The sequence below is a fragment of the Hippocampus comes genome, unplaced genomic scaffold, assembly GCF_001891065.2.
Source record: "Hippocampus comes isolate QL1 unplaced genomic scaffold, H_comes_QL1_v1.1 scaffold282, whole genome shotgun sequence".
In the NCBI taxonomy this organism is placed as follows: domain Eukaryota; kingdom Metazoa; phylum Chordata; class Actinopteri; order Syngnathiformes; family Syngnathidae; genus Hippocampus; species Hippocampus comes.
The window spans coordinates 1,196,034-1,218,100 of NW_017806073.1; the positions used below are offsets into that span (position 1 = coordinate 1,196,034).

Below are 22,067 nucleotides of genomic sequence, written 5' to 3' on the forward strand. Positions count from 1 at the left end.
CCTTCTCGGTCTCCGTGCCTTCTGCTCCAGAGGCGTTCAATGACCGCCCCCGAAAACGTAAATCAACGATGACTTCAATGACACTCAGAAAAGCAAACATATAATGCACCAAACAGAAAATCAAGAGATGAAATCACAAAATAAATTCTTGGGCCGGGGGTGTTGTGAACACACAACAAAGGAACAAACTACACAAACAACTCCGAGACAGTCTAGTCTCCTACAAAAGGAAAGATGATGTTTGGGGACTACCCCCCCCCTTTCTAGTTGAGATGGTATAACCCAAGAGGCAAGGTGCCGCTTGCAACTGTTATTGCCAGTTGCCATTCTATAATCTACTAAAGCACCAGTCAAACGCCATCATGTCTTGTGTCGTTATTAGACAAACAGTTGACGGAATTCTTCTCAATCAACTCTTCTAATGCGTAGTGAGGCTAACCCCCCCCCGCAAACGAGCATTTGCTCCGAAGCAAATTCTCAATCAACTCTTCTAATGCGTAGCGAGGCTAACCCCCGCGCAAACGAGCATTTGCTCCGAAGCAAATTGTAGCGTTAACACGTACCATTTTACATCGGTGCTGCCCCGCAAACGAGCATTTGCTCCGGAGCAAATTTTTAAACCACCTCCCTGAGGTGGGTTAAATTTGCTCCGGAGTAAGCTGTTTTCAGGGGCTACACCAGTGTAACTACACGTGTGACCGCTCTACTGGGGTAGCAGCGGCGCAGCACCGGAGCAAATGTTGCCGTGTGAACACCCCTTAAGACTGGGAGGGAGCGCCGCGCAAGTTACGCCAGAATTTGTGAATGGGCTGTGGATGCTTCGGCTAACGTGTCTGCTTGCACTGTTGTTCGAGCTTTTGCAAAAGACGGCATTATTTCTGAGGAGCCGCACGGCAACGAGACTGACCCTGACAAAGACGCAAAGAAACCTGGCGTGTTTGATGGAGAACTTGCCCAGCTGTTCATTTCGGATCCAGAAGATGAGGACTTTGACAGATTTGTGGAGATGGATTAATCAAAAAATAACGAGTACATATTGTCCTTGAATAAAGTACAACTGAACTAAGTTTTGCACCCACTGCATTTTTAAAAACATACGGGAGAGTGCATGCATGCTACCGTATTTTTTAAGCTAACGTACGTTTTAATATGGAGCGCCGTAAAGTCGTGAAAATACAGTATTGGTAAGGACAAAAGAGGGATACACTAAAATTGATTTTCCTGAACATTCATCAGCTTTGTACAGTACCTGTACATGAGATCAATTAGCATCTCAGGATCTTCCTGGTGTTCCTTCATCTTGACCGTGTCAGACAGAATCATGTGCAAGTTAAAAACAAGGTCTTGCACCTAGAAAAAAAGAGTGAGGGCATTGAAACTAGTGCATAGATTACTTCTTTCAAACATTCTCTAAGTCAAGGCCCGGGGCCCAGATCTGGCCTGCCACATAATTTTATGTGGACCGTGAAAGCAAATCAAGCATGTCAAGTTCCATGATGTTTGCTAAAGTCTGAACCAAAATTTCAAATTGTAATGTAATCCACAATAACAGTCATTATTTCTCGTCTCGACTTCTGATTTAAAAAATAGTTATCCATCCATTTGTTGTGCGCTGTGTATGTAATCTCTGGACGTGATTAAACATTATATGGTTTCCAAAAATTCATAACGGCCCTCCAAGGGAAACTGTAACTACAATGTGGCCCACGACAAAAATAAATTTGACACCCCTGCTCTAAGGTTTAACGAAGCACAAATAATAAACGAAATATCATTTGGCTTTTTAAACTGGAATGAATGGCATTGACTATTGGACAATATATTTAGTACCTGGTCTGGAAAAGTTGTTTCCCGAAGCTCGAGGTCCTCCTCTGCATAAGTAAGGATGGTCTTCAGAGAGCGACGCAGGAACTCCTCATTAAAATTCTGGGATGTTCCCACCAATGATGAAAGAGACATCGTCACCTGCATCTTCACCCTTGCAAAATTCTAAAAATGAAAAAGAAAAAAAAAAATCAGGAGCAGCACGAGGAAAAGAATGCTTTATCACGACAACTGTAATGTCAGACGTTGAGCGGCTTAACAGCTAGCATACAAAACAAGCGTTGTTAAATAACAGCCTAGAAAGGCCTATCAAAAATCAATTCATCATAGCTAGCAGACAAAACAAGCGTTAAATAACACAGCCTAGAAAGGCCTATCAAAAATCAATTCATCATCAAAGGTGTCTATCCATCAAGTAAAAACTCGACAGCAACCCATGACTTGTTGGCTTGCGCTCACGTTGCCAATCTCAAAGTTCTGCCTCATGAGGAGGTAGAGTGATGCGCTGGCGTGGGCCCTGATGGTGCTTATACTGCTACTGCAGCTCCTTAGCAGTCGTAAGCACAGGTCAGCACACTGCTCTGTCTCCTCTTCAAACAGCAGTTCAGGAAACTAAAAAAAGGCAGACAGAAAGCCACATTGACAAAATCTAAGACCAAAACATGATTGTACACAAATGATGTAACTGTGAAATAAAGATAGTCCACCTTTGACACAAGTGCTCGCTGTGTAGCAAAACAGTGCTGAAGGTAGAGGGCGCTTTGATTACAGGCCATACTGTGAAGCAACACTTTCAGCACCCCACCGAGGATACTCTCTTTGGACTCTGTCACCGATACGGTCTAGAGAAACAGAGAGATAGAGATACATCAACAGTTACTGGCTAACAACATACCACAATAACTATCCACACACAGCCACAATATTAGGCACACAATCCAATCCAAGAGCTGCTTCATACACTAAAATAATAGGCGCATCTCTCTGACAGTATCAGATTAAATTGATCCGTATCCTTATTTTTGGTCACATCTCTGCATAAAATCATGTTCACTCACAAACCTGCACAATGATCTCCAAAGTATCAAGAATGATCAAGTTGGCCTCTGTCGCAAGGTTACCGTCAATAAGTGCTTCATGCTCCAACTCTGCTCTTGTCCTACAATCACAGAAACAGAAAGCCGGGCCAGGGTTTTAGTTGTGCATCAAAGGGAACGTTATGGGAGATTCCAATCTCCACCACCCGTGGTCGAGCCAATTTTTGCAGTGCAGTATCGACTTTTTACACGAGCTGTCTGTCTTCATGCTTCCATGTGCTGTTGGAGGTCTGAGAGGTGTAAAGGTCAAATTCCATTTAATTGAAGCCCATAAGAGGACATAGTTGCTTTTACAATGATCAAATCGAGGACAGATGGACTTCTACTGTGTGGTTTAAACTTTACCAGTTGCACCGAAAATGTATTTTTGCCAGATTTGTGGTTACACGTGTTTCAAATAATTATTGCGGGACCAATCTCATTGAGCACTGCCATGATGGCTATACTTGAAGAAAACAGTAACACACTCTCATAAGTGTTCTTTTCAGACCAAATCACAATTTGGTGAAATGCAAAAATCATTCATGTATGTCCAACTGTTTATAAAATGACAATAGACACTTATTTGTAAATAGTTTGAAACTTTATTACTCCAGAGCGCTTTAAAGTTGAATATCTGTATTCATGTGGATCAAAATGTATTGTAATAATGAAATAAGACTTCTCGTTCTGTCTCCCCCATGTTAGTCTTGTCTGTGTTCCTCTGAACGCGTTGTAACTGGGAAGCACATTCCTTGTGTGTTTCCTGCATACATAGCCAATAAATTTGATTCTGATAAAATATTTCAAAAGGACCCAAGTCACACCCCATGTTGATATAAATACACACATACAGCCAGTCTGAAGAGTTATGATGTTAAAGCATTTTTTTCCGGGGGCTCTAGACAACATACACACACATTTAAATTGAATGCATACATACTGCAAGATTAGCTGGCTATAAATTACTTAGGCAACTAAATATATTTGCTTTGGCAGAAAAAAAATGGATGGCAAACAGCTTTGCTCTGCTACAGGAAGAATGAAAACACGCCACCCTCTGTCTAAAAATAAGCAACACACATTACAGACTCAGCCACCACCAAATCAAACAAGCACAATGTTATTGGGACATCAGGAAAGAAAATGAGTTTCTTGGGCATCCATGTGCATGTGCAACTACAAAGTCTAACCAATTAAGTAGAGGTGCTAACAGCAGATACTGTACATCCTGATCAATGTCATGTGACACCAGTGTTCCCTGCATAAGTATTCAGAGTAAATACTGTTTTAAAATTCTTCCTTTTTCAGTTAATGCTATCCAATAAAATTGCCCTAAATCAACCGTAAAATTAGTAAAATCCCATTTCAGCTATAATATCCTGTTCATCTTCAGCACTTACTCTTTACAGTAACTTATTACAAGTGCGTGTTGCACCAAATCACTAATTTTGAATGCTTTTTTATTTTTTCCAGTTAGGAATTGATGATTGAAGATACGGTGAATTTACGAGTGTTTCAAAATGTTCTGGCTAGCAACCTAAACTCAAATAACACCCACGACAACTGCAAGTACTTCCACATGCAAGTGAACACATTGCTCAAGGAACTTGAGAAAACGGACTCAAAAGAGCACACAGCAAATGTGCGACGTACAATACCTGTGTGATCTGTGACTCCTACATGAACACAGAGCGACATACAAAGAATTAAGTGAAAACAACACAGGACCCAAATGTAACAGTGGAAGAAAAGTTCCAAACTACAGAAACAAGTTTCTATCTAACAAAGACTACAGGTGCTGTACAAAGCGAGAATATTGTTGCATTACGGCTTCATTCATTCAAAAGGACAGTGGAATAAACACTTTGGCTGTATAGCTCGCCTTGTTGTTGAAGACAGTTACTGATGGAATAGGCATCAACAAAATGTATTAAGAAAAGAACCTACTTGTCTAATCTCTCACTGTTCTGCCTCCAGTGGGTCATGTCTTTTCTCCAGCGCAGATTCTCCTGGCTGCCAAAGGCACTGCCTGAAGGACTACGCTCTGGGAACGAAAAAGAAAAGCAGATTGATTTGCTTTATTCACCGGGAGAGTACAAAAATAAGTTTTGGTTGTAGTTGTATTGACAGCCACGATTTAATTTACAGCCGTGAGGGCACATGAATGGTTTATGTCAGGGGTGCCCATTACGTCGATCGCGATCGACCAGTAGATCAAGGACTGGTCCCAAGTCGATCCGAAGTGGAGAGGAAATAAAAATTGTGTCTCTGTGCATGTTAGTAATATATTTTCTGTGTTAATGCACACTGCACCCTAATCATTCAATCAGTCTCACTTTCACAAAAAGTATTTTAAAAAACAAAATAAAATAAAGCAGGTCATCTTTAACCTACAGTGACGTGTGACTGCGTCACCGGAAGTTGTGAACGCTCAGCAGTCTGCAGTTGCAGCTTGTGATCCGAGTTGTTGCGCTATATCTTTCATCGTTATCATTATTCTCATTCAGAGTTTGTTTTGTACAATTCACGGGGGGAGGGGCAAAGAATGGGAATCTGGAGGGCTGAGAGAAGCATTTTAAAATGGTACGTGTGCGCTATGATCGTTAACAGGCTGCAAAAGTGCGTCGTGTGCCTCAGCGTTAGGCTGTCGCTCATCATGGCATCCGTGTGTACGTGCGTGCGTATGCGCGTGTGCGCGGTAACGGGTCGATCACGGGAGGTTGGTTGATCAAAAAGTAGATCTTCGGTCAAAAAAGTTTGGGCACCCCTGGTTTATGTGATAGACTGTGGCATTTTATAGTATTAACCACATTTACATTTCAGTTTGGAATTAGAAACTCTGTTCGAGCTACCTGAACCAATCATCAGAAGGTATGAAGGCAGCAATGTGAGCACTATGCCAGCAACATATGTATGATTTCTGCTTCACAGTGTGAAATTGAATAACTGCTAATTAATTCAATCAAGTCGAAAAACACAACATGGCACAGTGTGTCAACATCCACCTTCACCAAAACACTGTCACACAATGTCACAGTACAAAATTGTGAAATGCACACAATCCTATTGCTAAAATCTCCCCCTGCACAGAGCGTGTTGTGAGCCCACCTAGCTGCCCACGGCTGCGTCGCACCATCTCCTGCCTGGCACCGATGCTCCCCAGGATGGCCTCCTCCAGCTTGGCCTTCATGTCTTTCGACTTTTTGAAAGTCAGACTGTTCATGCGCTCGAATGCTTTCTTCCCCTGCATGGTGAACACAACATGGGCCTTGTATCCATGAAGTAGAGGGTGAGTGGGTGGCAAAAGAGAACATGGCAGCAAAGTCATTTGTAGCACAGCACTCAGGAAGCAGAGAAAGTTGAACGGCGTGAAAACATGCATGCAACGTGCAAAGTGACAGACTCATATTAATCAAATATAAATCATTCTGAAAGAGGAAGAAAAGCAGCCAAAGTACATAAGGTTGGATTGACACTAGGGTCAAAGTGACCAATTTCAATGTAATGCCTATATCCATTTTCTTTTTTGGTAACGCATATCATATCACTGTCTTTAAATTTAGGGATCACTTTAGACAACCTGCTTGCATAGATGCCAGAAATGTTCATGAACAACAACACCAGTGTCAGCAAAACAACATGAAGGTTTAAACGATCATCACCACCCATCCATCAGATTAAAAGGCCAGCCAATTAAATCGGCTGGTGAAGTCACTTCAAACATTGGCTAAATGGCCGACGTTTGCAGATGGTGTTTTATTTTTTGAACTCTTGACCATTTACGGCAGATGTACGCAAGTAACAAACTCATTTTTTGACTACACTTACAGTTTATCTATTCTATAACCAAGTTTCCTTTATTACGTATGATGCATTTAATTGATAAGGTCATATAGACCTGCCATTCATCATGACGTAAAGCTTCGTTTTTACAAGCGTTGCTTGGGTGAGCAGTGCAAGTTGTGCAAAGAATTGACCTGGATGTCACTATTTTACACACAAGCTAAAGTCACAGTAAAACCCAAGCACAAAATAAATCTGTCATAAATGTGTTGAATATGACACGCCTTGAATACTGGTAACAAAAACATATGGCGGAGATTAACATCCCTCTAACCTCATTAAATAAATCCATTGTGCTGTGCAATGCATTCTGGGAGCCAGAGATATGCAAAATAGGTCAATATAACACGTCCGTAAGGAGGCGGTAAAGCTTACCATGCGTTCCATGGGAATGGGCATCACAACCCACCTGCTAAAACTAGCTTGCTTCAATTCTATAATGTTGTCTTTTGTTATTCTCTTTGTGTGATGCTGGCTCTCTTTATTTTGTTGTGCCCAATGTTTACTCCTTTATTTTTTTAAAGCGTCTGAGTGTACAAAATAGCGCACTATAAATCAGACATATTATTTTCAATAGACATGCACTGCCCGATCGCAGCGGCATTGCTGAGCTGGACTGCGTTGCATAACGCCCGTTGAAGCGTGCTTTTGGAACAAGTTAATAGCTCGCCGATCACGGATGTGTCGGTGGCTCCTAATATCATTAGCATCGAGTTTCATTGTCCTCAGCGCACTTGAAAGCCTTTGATGGCCACAAAGCGTTTCATAATGGGTGGATGGTCGCTGTCTGGGTCTGTACCAGACTTTCGGGTTTTATCAGTGTTGTTTCTCCACAATCTGTCTTGTATTTCCTTATTTATTCATTTATTTACAACAGTCAACATACAATACTACAGTATTGTTTCAACATTCTTCTTCGTGGTTTTTGTTATTCTGATGTCGATTCATGGATGTCATTATGTAAAATTCCACCCAGTGCTCAAACTGAGACATTGGCAGAGTATAGCTGATCTGTCCATTGATGGCATCATCAAATTAGCAGATCATTTTCATTCACATTTGTGGGAGGATCGGTGGATATCTGATTGTGCGCCTATTTTTCATTACCTTCAAATTGTGCTCCTTGGGGGAAATTGTGTCATTTAACCCATGAGTGTGAATCCAACCTAATGTGCAGAGGAAGCGATGTTATCTCACCTTGTATTCAAAGCAAGAAACACAGAGGTAGAGGAGATCTAACAGGCGGTTCAGCTGTGAGACTGAAAGATCGGTGAACCACTTCTGCAACACCAGCTCATCTGCATTTTTAAGCACCCACAGCAGACAGATGAGCAGACTGCGACTTGACTCGGCCGAGAAGCTTCCGTGCTGACGATTCGCCTGGTGAAACAGGTCAAGAGAAGCACAGGACAAAATGGCAAAATGTGGGAAAAAAATGAAGAATGATATAAATAACAGCCAATTGATTATTATTATTATTATTATTATTATCATCATTGTAGAAAGGGTTCTGTCAGTCGTCATCTGTACCTGTGGGTAAAAAACAAAAAACAAAAAACAAAACAAAAAAAACAAAAAAGGACGTTTCGCTTCTCTCACAGAAGCTTCGTCAGCGGTAGACAACCCTGAAGTCTCCGTGAAGACTCCGGGAAGTTGCTCTGCGCTAAAAGGCTGAATTAGCGAGAACTAAACATCACATCCTATTTCACAAGCATAGTGTAAATTCCCTCAACTTTGTGGGACTACTGGAGCTTAGTTTTAGGGCATTATCAATCAGCAACGCTACTTCGGTAACTGTACTGCCACCGACAGGCTGTGTGCGTACCAAAGGGGGCAGCACAGCAATGTGTGGACTATATGCTGCTTTTATAGATTACCTGCGAATTCAACAAGAAGCTGCTTGGTCGGGACATTGGCGAGGTAGTAGTGGTGCCAGCTATGGCCATGGCAACAGTCTGATTAATCATGTTGTTTCCCTCTGCCTCAGCATCATCCCCATTGCTGCAGACAGTGGTGCCCTGCACGCCACCTGATCGACCCCACTGGTTGAGGGACTCTAAGTGAAGAGGAGGAAAGTTCAGAAAGGAATAAAAAAATATGACTGAATGACAAATCACATTGCTCAACAGCAAATTTTAATCACAGATGATTTCATGTGTCACAAAATGTATTTTTGATGATGAAATAGGTAAAAATGGCACAAAATAACATGAGGTTGGTGCATTAGAGAGAAGCTAAAAAGAGATCAGGGTTTGGGGAACATCTCTGTATCTTTGTTTAACCCACAGGAATTAAAGCTGGGAGGAAAAAAGTCGGAAAAAAGAAAAAAAAGGAACAGCAAGAATTGAATGCAGTAACATTTAGGTAAAGTTCAAATATCAAACACATCAGCTTGAAGTGGACAGTTCTACAAAATCTAACACTCAACTTGTGCCAAAGTGTTCTGCTTTAGACAATAAGTTGCCATTATGCTTCATTTAGTACCTGTGAAGTCATGGAGCTGCGGCAGGGTCTCCATGACAATGCCAATCAAAGGAAGGTACAGCATAGCAACTCGGGCTTTGACCTCTGAATCTGCATAGCGCGGGTCAGAGTCATGGCTGGACAATAGGTTGTGGACAACACTAACCACTTTTTTATGCAAGCCAAACATCCTAGGAAAAAGAAGGAAAACAGGTTGGACAAGAATAGAAAAACAGAACATATGTGATTTGATAAAGGTTGAGACTGTACAGTCCTGTTACCATTTTTTTTGGGGGGGGTATAGAAGCACATTGGTTTATCTCGGTATACTCTCATTCAGACAAAAAGCAGATGAATTGCATTTTTTGGAGTATATTTTGTTTTGTTCACACTGGCATTTTTTCACAGAACCAAGTATGGAAAGTAAATTATGTCATAAGAATATAAACATGCAACCCATCCGATTATTTCCATCATAAGAATGCAGTTTGCTGGGTGATATGGCATGTGCAAATGCATTAAGTCGGTGGAATTTTTCATCAGCTGAGCTATCATGAAGTGCTTCTACCATGTGTAAGGTAAGATCCTCTGTTACACACACAGAGAAACTGTATGCCATGAAACTGTAGTGTTGTCCTCGTGCTTTCTAATTAACACTAGTCGGTTTAATTGGTCCACGCAGCATTCACATTTCAAGTGTACTGACCAGAACCAGTTATTCTGCAGACCCACGAGTCTCAACCGGACTCCTATTCACCCACGATCAAACTGAAACAACTTGTCCAGTGTGAAGAAACCCTCAGCTCAACCCCGAAAATGACCCCACCATTTAGGATATTCGTATGCCTGAAACAATATTTTCTCATCACCCACGCAATCTCTTTTTTTTTTAGTCAGCAAATTCAAATATGTGATGTGTGAAACATATACTAACCCCTCATTGTCTGGGTCAAGTATCACAGACAGTTCTGACAGTACCAGCCCAGCCATAAAGTGTTGCTCCCTGAAGGGCACGGACAGTTCAAACATGTTTGCTATTTTTTGGTCCTGAACATGTGTGGAGAACCCAGAGCTCTGTGAAAAGAAAAAGAAGAGTCACACATGTTACACACAAATGACAGACACACCTCCACTGTTCATGTAGAGCTGTGCATCTACAGTTATGTCCCCCTTTTAAATATTTAAATACATTAATTCTACGCCCTTTGATTTTATGTAATTTGTGTCAAATTTGCAAATCTGACCTGTGAAGTTGCTGAAGAGACAGACGGTGATGGGGAAGCAGGTGGCGTGAGCAAGCTGCAAGGCAGGTTGAGGGTGACATAGTGTTCATGACTGCAAACTATTCTCAAGAAATCCAGCCTGAGAGACTCTAATGTCGGGTTTTGCAGAGCATAAACCTTTGTGGACACCTGTTGCGAGGCAAGGCGTGGCAGTATATTAAACCAACTTCAGAAAAAATACATTCAAAGGTCATGAGGGCCTGAGATCTTTTATTAGGTTTACTCAATTTAGAAACTTTCAATACTGAATACACTTTAAATGTATCAAATATTGAAAACCACAAACACAATTTTTGTCTTCGACTCGGTCTATTTGCCTCCAATTTATTTTGAAGACATTTTATTATGAGACAATCAATGCATCACACAGTCAAGAATCTTAGGTAGGCGGTTACCTGTTTCCAGTACGCCTTGATAAGGGTGAAGACAAAGCCTCTGTCCATGACGGAGAGCAAATCATTGAGGAAAAAAGCGAGACTTGTATTCAGTCGCTCAACCAGCTCCAGATCCTGATGACAAAAAGCCCAAGTTGTTATATTTTGCATGTAATGACACTTACTGAAACCATAGGGTGTGTAATTAATGAAGTTAATGAAGTTCTTGCAAAACAATAAAAAGAGAGGAAAAAACATATTGGGAAAATAAACATTAACAGCGACTCGATAGTTATTTCTGAAATTATTTCTGAATTTAAAATTACAAAATCTTTTTTCCTGTCATTATTCACCTTCTGAAAACGTGATACAATATCACCAGCAATGGTGCTGACCAACGCTGTGATGTCATCCATAAAGCGCTCCGGGAATCTGTTTTTTCTGGGTGACTCGAGGCGTTCAGCGAAGTAGAGGTGATGAATAATGCTCTTCACCTGCGGTTCAAGTGTTTGCCAGGTTAAAAATGGAGGAATGGGTTTTTGCATGTATTTCATAAGGAGAAAATTATGACTGACAAGGATAAAAAAAAAAATAATAATAATTTAAATGATCGAGCTTCCATGTCAGTTTTTCCTACCATAAGCTCAAAGAAAAACCAGGCCTGTTGTAGAGCTCCCTCCCTGACACTTCCACTGCTCACCACCCATTGGAGAGCCAGCTCCTCGTGAAAGAGCTATGTGGGACAGAGATGCAGATGGAATACAGTGGATGATAGAAAGAGACAGAATGAAGAAAAAAAATGCATATTGACTGAAAGGAGCTCAGCCAAATGTCAAACATTAACATTTTCTTTGGGTGAGCTCATCACATGACTTTTCAGAACTGTATACTCATTCCAAGTCACTTCATTAGAAATGTTAGGAAATATGGCTAGGAGTAAGGATGCACAATATATCATAGTCATTGCGATAATGGTACATGCAATATGCGTATCGCAAAGACGTGCCATAAATTCAGATGGAATTATATGGTTTTATCAGAATTTGACCAATCAGATCCAGTAGGAGAACAGTATCTAGGGGCATTGCTAACATTCAATAACTTAATTGGATAAGAATAGATTGAGCCTACTGACTTTTCCCCAAAAAAACTGCCTATGTACCCCCGTATTTTACGCACTATAAGGCGCACCAAAAACCATTCAATTTTCTCAAAAGCCGAGAGTGAGCCTTATAATCCAATACGCCTTATATATGGATCAATATTCTGATTTCTCGGACATAGTATTTTAAATGTTCTGTAAAGCGCTTTGTTACGTTGCAGCGGTTGTGAAAGCTCTATATAAATAAAGCCGTATTGTATTGTATTCCTTTAGTGTAGCTCCATCTAGTGGATGCATTGCGCAACCGTAGCCATGATTGTATCTTCTATATTCTATGCGCCTTATAATGTGGTGCACCCTATATATTAAAACAGTTTGAAAATAGGCCATTCATTGAAGGTGCGCCTTATACTCCGAAGAGCCTTATAGTGCGGAAAATATGGTACATTAAATATTACAATAACATACATCGCAATATCCAACACCCATATCACGTATTTAATATCGTGCAGGCTTTGCCTTTGAGCTTACCAAAACAAACAAGTGCTGCATATTATTTATGGCAGTATAATCTTGCAGTATCTATCACAGTACCATATTACAAACCAGTAAAACTCCAGCGCACTTTGGTTTGAAATTGATGAAGATGAGGTTTGATCTCGAAATGAAGATGCAGGAAATACTGATATAGAGTACATATATGAACTAATTGATTGTCTATATTTCTTCTCTCGTGTGCAAACCCAAAACCCTCAGCCCAAAACAAATACTCAAGACTCCCGCCATTTTGCAAGTCTTGTAACCAAAGGTAAGCCAAAAAAGAATGGGAAGTGCCTAAATTTCACTTTTCAAAAAGGCTATGATTCATGCCCTGCTTCTTTTAGTCAACGGTACTGGTACTTACTGACCAAGGAAGTTTATTCAGGGAAAACAAATGCTCTAGAGCAGTGTTTCACAACCTTAACTGAGCTGAGGCACATATTTTACATTGCATAAATATCACAAAAAGTATATAATAAACTGAAATAATGATAATCCTGTCTCAATTTGCTCATAAATTCCGAGGAGAACAGGTGGGTCGATAGGTTACCGGAATTATGTACAGTGATACCTCTTACTTATGTATGTCTCTTCATACGAAATTTTCAAGTTATGAAATACCTCAACAGGAAAATATTGCCTCTAGTTACGAAAGAAATTTCAAGATACAAGAGGTAGAAATACAGCGTGGGCTGCTACTCGCAGCTCCGAGTTTCCTGAACGCAACATACTTACAGCTGCTCTGCCATTGGCTACTACCGAGCATCATCCTGGCATACCATTGGCTAAGAGGGACCTCTACTGTACATGTCTATGTGTATAGATAGATAGATATGTGTCTATGCAGCGTCCTCATCATTCGCCCCTGCGGCCATGAGGCGTTACGATAGTTTTACGTGAATGTGAATCCCCCAGAAAAAGTGTTCACCTGTCTGGCGATCGCTCACTATGCTGATGGTTTGCCTTGGGCATTTTCGAATGATTGTTAAAAGCCGACAAAAGAAAACGTCCTTGGATCAGTTCTTTACAAAACGCCAGGCAAAAAACACTTCTGAGAGAGAAGATGCACTAAAGAGGGCAAAAAACGATGAGGACGCAGTTAAAGGTGAAATGACCATCATCTTTATTCTTTGTTTTTTACATTATGCACAACTCTCATTTATTGTGCAATAATTTAATTTTAACATGTATTTGTTACATATGTGTTTTTATGCTTTAGAAAACATTTATGCCTAATTTTGGGGGGGCTTGGAACGGATTAGGGCATTTACATGGAAAACGCGTCTCTATTTTCTAGTTAAGAAATTTCTTCCAGAACCAATTAATTTCGTAAGTAGAGGTACCACTGTACTTTCTACCTTATAGGTGAAGAGCATTAAATTTTTCTGCCTGTTAAGTCCATGGCATAGAAAGATGAACAAAGACATAAATGTTTGTCAATAATTTTCAAAACAATTAAGTTAAATGGGAAAATATCTTTCAGTACACCTGATTATCTAATTCGTCGCAGCACAATGGTTGAGAATCAATGCTCCAGAGAAAATGAAGATCCACACACACAATTTCTATATCGCTTATGCTCAATAGGCTCACGGGTGAGCAGGAGCCTATCCAAGATGACTTCAGGCGAGAGGTTGAATATGCCCCAAACTGGTTGCCAGCCAATTGCAGGGCACAAACAACCATTTTCACTCACATTTACTGCTAGCGACAATTTTCGATTGTTAACCTCAGAAGCATGTTTTTGGAATGACAGAGGAAGCCGGACTACTCAGAAAAACCCACGTAAGCATGGGGAGAACATGCAAACTCCTTACTCAAAGGCCGGAGCCCAGATTCCAACCCCCATACTCAGAGCTGTGAGGCAGATGTGCAAACCACTCGTTCACCGCGCTGCCAAAATGAAGACCCCATGTCACATTCATCATCTTGGCTCAAATGGCTATACAACAAGCTGAAAGGATGTCCATTCATAAACACAACATGCACATTTTGAAAGCAACAGTGCACAAATGTGTAGCATTCGCAAGACTAAAACAATTTCATGTGGTGGGAAACATTATTATAAAATCGTTACAATTATTACTTTCAATAAAGTTTCAAAATAAGACGCATATCAGTGACATTCAGCAAGACGGCACAACCAACAAAACAACATTGACCAATCCAACGCCGTACTGTACATCCACAGACAAGACAAGTGAGACGGCACGAAGCGGGTGGGGTGGTTTCCTCCCCAGTGCAAGTGGCTCTACCTTTTTTGTGGGCAATCGTCCCGTTAAAGTTTGCAAGAAACTGGCGCTCTCTGTGTGCGAAGACATGCGATTGCCACAGCGCTCCATGGCCTATGGGTGGAATGAATGGAACGTGACAACAAAGTTAGTGGAGGAGCAACAGGAGTGTTGGGTTGCACCTTTTCCTCTCAGCATAAAGCAAAAGGTGTCTGGGTCCACAAGACAGACAGACACACACACACACACGCACACACACACACGCACGCACGCACACACAAAACCAATTTGTGTTCTCATAGACATACACAGATATGGATGCAAAACAATTACACACAGTACATGGCTACAATTATGTGGCGCTGGATTATATATATTAACGTTTAAACATGGTGATCTTCCTTTTACTTTTGTAATGAAGTATGCTAACTTTTTTTTTCCAGCCCTTCCAAGTTTCGTGCCAGACTTCATCCTTCAGAATAAAAGGGATTTTGCAGCCTAAGCTCCAAAATTAAAAGTGTCCATGCTCCGTGACTGAAGAGTAGTGACCGGGCTGTGATTTATGATTTAAATAGGCAAATGTTTATGGCAAGTAGTAGTTACGACACATGACAAGACTCACAACAAGATGCAAAGTGAAGCAGACAAAGAACAAATACACAACAGAGACAGACACTTCCATGCTCCAGTGACACAATTAATGTTATGAGGGGTTAGTAGGAAGTCAGGCAGGGATAGTGAGGGACTGTGTCTAGAATGGAATGGGAGTATATATTTACTTTTTTTTTTAAATTCAAAATTGTGACAATGGGGAAATGACAAAATAATTCTACAAAGGAGAAGGATGTCTAACAATCTATTTCTCTACTTTCTCTGCATCCCCCCCACCCCCAAATAATTGCACACATTATTTGGTGGGAGGGAGGCATTAAGTGAACCTTACACAAATAAACAATCAGCCAAAAATTTCAGTATAGAAAGAATATAATGTCTACATTTACATGGTCAGCAATACATAGACTAAAGAATGGTGTTCCGGATGTAACAGTGGAGAAAATGCTGAGATTTAGTTTTTATGAAAGTTGCTTACAGTACGTTGCATTCAGAATACCTTCTGCAGGTCATATGACAAATGTTTTGTTTTGTTTTTTTAGGGTTCTCTTAAAAATTTTCAAAAGCCAAATTTTACTGTAGCAAAATGCTGCAACACTCAATAGGATGTTCAAGTGCAGTTACTCTACTCTATAAGCAACATACTGTGTGTATATATATATATATATATATATATATATATATATATATATATACACACGCTCTTGTGGCGGTATATTTTTTTTTTTTGGGGGGGGTGGGTTAATTCGGAACATCACAGTGGATCTCAGATGAAGCACTACATTTACATGGTTGGGGTGGGGCGTGGGGGGAGGGGATCGTGAAGCCCATGCATGGGAGGGTTGTGATTATGATTATAGTCGAATACTGCAATATTAAGAAGTTTTGGTATTGCAAACATCTGTATGTGGAGCAACACAAAAAAACTGCCATTTTTGTCATGCCCCGAGAGGAATTGTAAGGATTATTAAAACCAGTAAAACCAGTAAAGATGAATATGATCATGACAACACAAATAAAATGAACATGTTTAAAAAAAAAAAAAAAAAAAACTGACCAAGTACAAACTCAACACCAAAACTCCAAATATTTCAGTATTCTTCAAGGGTGAGTATGGTGAGTTCTTTTTGAAGAGAAGCAAAGCGGATGATCAGGCATTCATAAAACCACCTGCATGGTTTCTGGAGCAGACCCAGGGCTGGATCCCCAAGGGGCACTCTTACAGCCCATGGTGTGAACCCACGAGTTGGACCGGTCTAAGCCCTAGGAGTGCCAAGGTCAAAGGACACAAGGCAGGCAAGAAGCAAGGCAACAAGCGAGCAGCATGAGGGAAGGAGGGAAGGAATCAAAGGTTAAAGAGGTTCAGAGGTCAGGACGATTGGATGAAGGACCTAAAAGACCAGCTGTTGGTTAAGTAAAAATGACGACCGAAAAATAGTTTTGTTTTGTTTTCCATTTCTGTAGACTTTTGTCAATAAAAGTGCTACTGCAGAAAAATGAAGAAAAAGAAGATAAGTATTCACAGCACATGTAACATCCAAGTGCGGCAAATTCGCAAGAGCACAACTCCAATTAATTTGGGGCTGAATACATGTAAAAATACGTGCAATAATTGTCATATAAACCCCACCAAAATCCTTACGATGTAGGGGAATGAAAATATGCACCCGGACTCAACTTTTTGTCTGCCTTTCACAATTTTAACCCGACGCACACCTCCCCTCATGTCAGGTTGCTATTACAGTGGTTAGAGAGATAAGATGTCCAAACTTCTGTTGACACACTGTCTAGTGTACATACTGATAAAATGACCTCAGGGTCACTGTGCGCGTGTAAGGCAAGTGCCTACCAGTGTTAAAAAGTACAAAATCAGTACAATCACCTTATAAAACCTTTTCAGAAAATACACTACAAAGTCAATAGGACATGATGTCATTTCTGGTAAATATTTAATCAAATCTAACAAGCACGTGCAGGAGCAACATGGCAGCCAGGCAGCGCAATGACATTATGTAACTAAAATGAAAACATATTTAAGCCTCTCTAGTTTGAGCATAAAATTTGTTGGTAGCACATTCGTGTTTGAAGAACTCACCTTGCTACCGATGATGGCGCGAACCTCATCATCAGGAGAGGTGGGCGTACCGGAGATGTCAGGGTTACTGTTGCTAAGGCTACGAGAGCGGTTTAGGTTAAGGCTGGCTGGCCGAACAGCTGAGCGGGCCATGGTGGCATAGTGAACAGAACCTCCAAGCCCTCCAGGGCCTGGGACAACATAAAAAAGGGAAATATAATAATGAGATACAGAGCATGTCACAACAATTACCAATATTTAACAGTGGAAACTGGACGTACAATTTGAGTTGCGTAAAAAAATTTGCCAATAAAAATTACCTCTATTTATGTACTATTTTCAATATGGTCTTGGCATGGACTGCCGCTGCGTAACCATCATTGGCAAGGTGCATAACGCATTGCCGTGATCTAAAAACTAGCGATATCCTTCGGCAGCTTAAGGTAAAAGCCGTCGCATATGTAGACGGAAGTTCTAGTGCCGGATTCTTGATCATCCAGTCACAAATAGCAACTGCAACACCAAAAATCATTTCATTTTCATCCCCAAAATTGATTTAAAGTGTATGTCATTTACTAAAATGTAGTGTCTTTTGCATTAAGAGAATGAACGGTCAATGTCAGTGTAATCACATCAATTAGCTGTCCCCGCATATTGGCGCGAGGCCAAAGTTCCACCAACGTACAATCCATTCATCCAATCAGATGCCAGAAGTGGCCGGGTTGAATGAATGCAGAAGCTCCTTCCATGTGAACATACAGGAACTTTTGCAAATGGCGTAAATAGAGCACTAAACAGTCAGAATGACTCCAAATAAAAGGGAAGCTGAGAGTGTTATTGGAAGCTCTTGTCATAAATGAGCAGAAAGATCTGTCCGTTTTTGCGTTTTAGAAGCAGGCTGCGTATGTGTTGCTGTATTGATTTTCATTAGACGGAAAAATAAGAAAGCAGTCCTTGGTGATCGTGTGAGCGAGGAAATAAAAAAATAAATAAATAAAAATGATCAAAAGGAATTTGTAGAGAATTAATCTTTTAAGTTAGAAAAAGGAAAGTTTCCCGGAATTGGTATGCCAGAATCATTTAATGAATGAGAAAAGAAACAGACATGGTTAAAAGAACACTTAAAACAGATTTTCTCCGTTATTATAGAAAAGACGTCTTCTTCCCCTCCGTTTTATATCTTTACAATACGTAATTTGTTTTTCCTTATTTCTAGGTTGCATTATATTACACTGGTTTAAAAAAAAGTTATGTAAAAACTGCACTTACATTCATTTCAATTGGAAATATTACCTCGATTTATTAATGTTTGAGGTTGCAAACGGGCTGAAGGGGAAAAAAAATTCGAGATTCCAATATATACCCAATAACCCAAATAGTTAAAAGTGATAAATGGAATTGATTAACGGTTAAATGTTTTTGAGGTTCTTATGACAGAAAGTGGGTATTTAGAATGCAAAATGCCAATGGTATTTGATATGTTATACCTTTAGGTTTCAGCTATTAAAACAAACAAAAAAAAAAAGGATTTAAGACCAAAAACAAGAAATTAGCAGATGTTTCACCTTCTCCCCTAAAGGCAAGTGTGATATAGCAGGACTCAAGTCTTTTTCAGTTGGTGGCAAATGGATATCATTTAAATAATAACCAGTCAACACCTATAGCAGCAGGAATTGAGAAATGCAAATCATTCTGATGGATTGCAAAACAACTTCAATGTCTATGAAACTGTCATAGATACCTGTTGAGGTAGATTTGACATCTTTTGCAGGCAAACGAAAGCAAAATTGATGTGGGAGAAGAAAGGAAACAGGTGAGAAAATTACAAGAAGAAAAATATGAGGAAAACAAAAAGATGAGGTAAGCAAAAAACGAGAAGACACACCGTTAAAGGTCAACTGTGAAGACATTTTAGAAAATCCCAAACAAAATATTTTTATGTCACAAGTAAATATAACAAAATAAAATGTGCATGAAAAAAAAAATCATTGCGCATGATGGGATTACTTACTTAGTCCAAGTATTCCCACTAGCACTGAGAGCACAAGTCATAGTGGGTTGGTGTCCTACATTATCATTGCTAAGGTCGTTCTGTTGAGTTGTCGACCACTCCGTACATTATATCGCATTGGTAGATGTATATCCATGTACACATGTAATACTTTAAATCTACTAATCTGTTTCATAAACAACAGCTAGAGTTATTCATCGATTAGCACATCAATGTTTTTTTGCAAACTCCGGTCTTCGAAGTGCTTGTAACAAAGAATGCTCATTGAAACCGGCGTGAAATTCATTTGCTTTGCGAGAACAAAACTATCATTTAAATTTTCTGGTCTATTTACATGCCCTATTCTTTGCTTTTGGCCACTCAAACAACTGTTTGCCTGAATGTGAACAGTGCATTGCTACATAGCGCCGAAGCATTTCGCCAAATAACGCGATAACAATGGCAAAGAGCAGTTCACGGGACAATCAAAAATGCATTGGCTCACTGGCAACTGGGCATTCTGTTAATGACATCACTCGCCGTAGATGACATGAACAAAAGCATTTTCGTTGTTAAGTGCGTTGCTATGGGTCCAACTATGAACCTGGATGGTTTGCGTTAAAAAAAAAAAAAAAAACTAATGGAAGTATGCTTGAAATAGTTTTAGCCGTAAGTATGACTCAAAAGATGGTTGGCCAAGTTTACTTCACACCTGACCTTGAAAGATTGTTTAATTAAATACCTGGCGAAGGAGAGTTGGGGTCAGTGCTGGGCAACCGGAAGACATAGTGGATGTATGAAGAAAGCAGGCTGTTGCGGCCATGCATGTCCTGGCTGGTGTCCAGGTACTTATGGAGGCGGTTTACAATGGCTGCCATAACCTCAAATGATGACTGACCAAGATTGACTAAAAAAAAATAAGAAAAAAAATAATAAAGCACACAAGCACAAAATGGGTTAGACATAACTAAAATACAAAGTACACAGTACGTATTAGATAGAGACACTTTACCACATAAATGAGAAGTATAAAATAAGTTTTGAAATATTAGACATTGAGTATTTTTTTTTCTTAGCAAATGGTTGCTTTTTAAAATTATTAAATGACTCATGTTACAAAGTGATGAAGAAGTTTGTTTATTATTATTTAAAGAGGTCTTGAAGTAAGAAACGGAACACAATTTAAGGTATGCTGGAACAAACCCGTTTAGAATGAAGCTGGGAAGTTGTGTTTAAAAAAAAAAAAATGAATACAATCATTTGCAAACCATGTTCAACCTATATTTAATTGAATACACAACAAAGACATATATTTAATGTTGAAACTGATCAACTTTATTGTTTTGAGCAAATAACTATTAACTTCACCAAAAGGCAAACTGGAAACAGGTGTGTACCACGATCGGGTAAAAAAGGAGCTTCCCTTAATTGTCATTCACAAGCAAATATGGGGCCAGGTTCACCTCTTTGTGAACAAATCCATGAGAAAATAGTCAAACAGTTTAATTAAGCACAATGTTCCTCACTGTACAATTGTAAGGAATTTAGTAATTGTATAATCTGTGGGCCAGAATATCAATAAAGGATTCAGACAATCGAGAGAAATCCCTGCATGTATGCAGCAAGGCCAAAAAGTAACATTGAATGCCCGTGCCCTTCGATCCCTCAGGCGGCACGCATCAAAAACTGACATCTAGGTAACTCAGGAAGACTTAAAAAAAACCAATGTTAGTAAATACTGTTGGGCACTACATCTGAAACTGAAATGTTTACTATGCAAAGCAAAAGCCATTTATCAACAACATTCAGAAATGCCACTTGCTTCTCTGAGCCTGACCACATCTAAGATGGACTAATGCAAAGTGGAAAAGTGTTCTGTGGTCTGACGAGTCCACATTTCAAATTATTTTTGGAAATTGTGGAGGTTATGTCTTCCGGGCAAAAGAGGAAAAGAACCATCTGGACTGTTATGTACGCAAAGTTCAAAAGCCAGCATCTGTGATGGTATGTTAGTGCTGACGGCATGGGTAACTTACACATCTGTGAAGGCACCATAAATGCTGAAAGGTACATACAGGTTTGGGAGAAACATGCTGCCATACAAGCAATTACTTTTTCATGGACGCCCCTGTTTATTTCAACAAGAAAATGCCCGACCACAGTCTGCCCATGTTACAACAGCGTGGCTTCGTAGTAAAAGAGTACGGGTACTAGATTGGCCTGCCTGCAGTCCAGAACAGTCTCCCATTTAAAACATGTGGTGCAATCGAAAGAGAGGGACCCCGGACTGCTGAAAAGCTGAGGCTGTAAATCAGGCAAGAATTCACCTCCGTTTATTGAATGTTAAAAGAAAGAGTGATGTAACACAGTGGTAAACATGACCCCGTCCCGGCATTTTTGGAAAGTGTTGCAGCCATAAAATTCTAAGTTAATGATTAGTTGCCAAAAATGAAAAAAGTTTGAATATTAAATATATTGTCTTCATAGTGTATTCAACTAAATATAGGTTGAACATGAATCATTGTATATTGCTTTTATTTATGTTTAATAATGATAGATAGATAGATAGATAGATAGATAGATAGATAGATAGATAGATAGATAGATAGATAGATAGATAGATAGATAGATAGATAGATAGATAGATAGATA

At 39.9% G+C, this 22,067-nt stretch overlaps 1 protein-coding gene across 12 annotated transcripts in view; it reads right to left on the bottom strand.

The window, feature by feature from the left end:
- Window positions 1-1,191: 1,191 nt before the first annotated feature.
- The window catches only part of dock7 (dedicator of cytokinesis 7), a 47,780-nt gene continuing 26,904 nt past the window's right edge, over window positions 1,192-22,067 (bottom strand). The window contains exons 21-41 of one of the 12 annotated variants that reach the window (XM_019894370.1): window positions 20,158-20,322; window positions 19,167-19,187; window positions 17,447-17,616; window positions 16,522-16,614; window positions 14,764-14,853; window positions 11,504-11,599; window positions 11,220-11,360; window positions 10,888-11,001; window positions 10,454-10,621; window positions 10,144-10,283; window positions 9,231-9,400; window positions 8,624-8,802; window positions 7,944-8,126; window positions 6,012-6,147; window positions 4,851-4,947; window positions 4,562-4,579; window positions 2,887-2,983; window positions 2,532-2,666; window positions 2,284-2,436; window positions 1,831-1,989; window positions 1,192-1,350 (exon numbers count right to left, since the gene is read on the bottom strand). In XM_019894370.1, the coding sequence (XP_019749929.1) occupies window positions 1,207-1,350; window positions 1,831-1,989; window positions 2,284-2,436; window positions 2,532-2,666; window positions 2,887-2,983; window positions 4,562-4,579; window positions 4,851-4,947; window positions 6,012-6,147; window positions 7,944-8,126; window positions 8,624-8,802; window positions 9,231-9,400; window positions 10,144-10,283; window positions 10,454-10,621; window positions 10,888-11,001; window positions 11,220-11,360; window positions 11,504-11,599; window positions 14,764-14,853; window positions 16,522-16,614; window positions 17,447-17,616; window positions 19,167-19,187; window positions 20,158-20,322 (2,669 nt within the window). In that variant the 3' untranslated portion in view covers window positions 1,192-1,206. Of the gene's footprint in view, window positions 1,351-1,830; window positions 1,990-2,283; window positions 2,437-2,531; window positions 2,667-2,886; window positions 2,984-4,561; window positions 4,580-4,850; window positions 4,948-6,011; window positions 6,172-7,943; window positions 8,127-8,623; window positions 8,803-9,230; window positions 9,401-10,143; window positions 10,284-10,453; window positions 10,622-10,887; window positions 11,002-11,219; window positions 11,361-11,503; window positions 11,600-14,763; window positions 14,854-16,521; window positions 16,615-17,446; window positions 17,617-19,166; window positions 19,188-20,157; window positions 20,323-22,067 lie in introns of all 12 variants that reach the window. The other 11 variants (XM_019894367.1, XM_019894374.1, XM_019894369.1 and 8 more) reach the window with 11 other exon arrangements.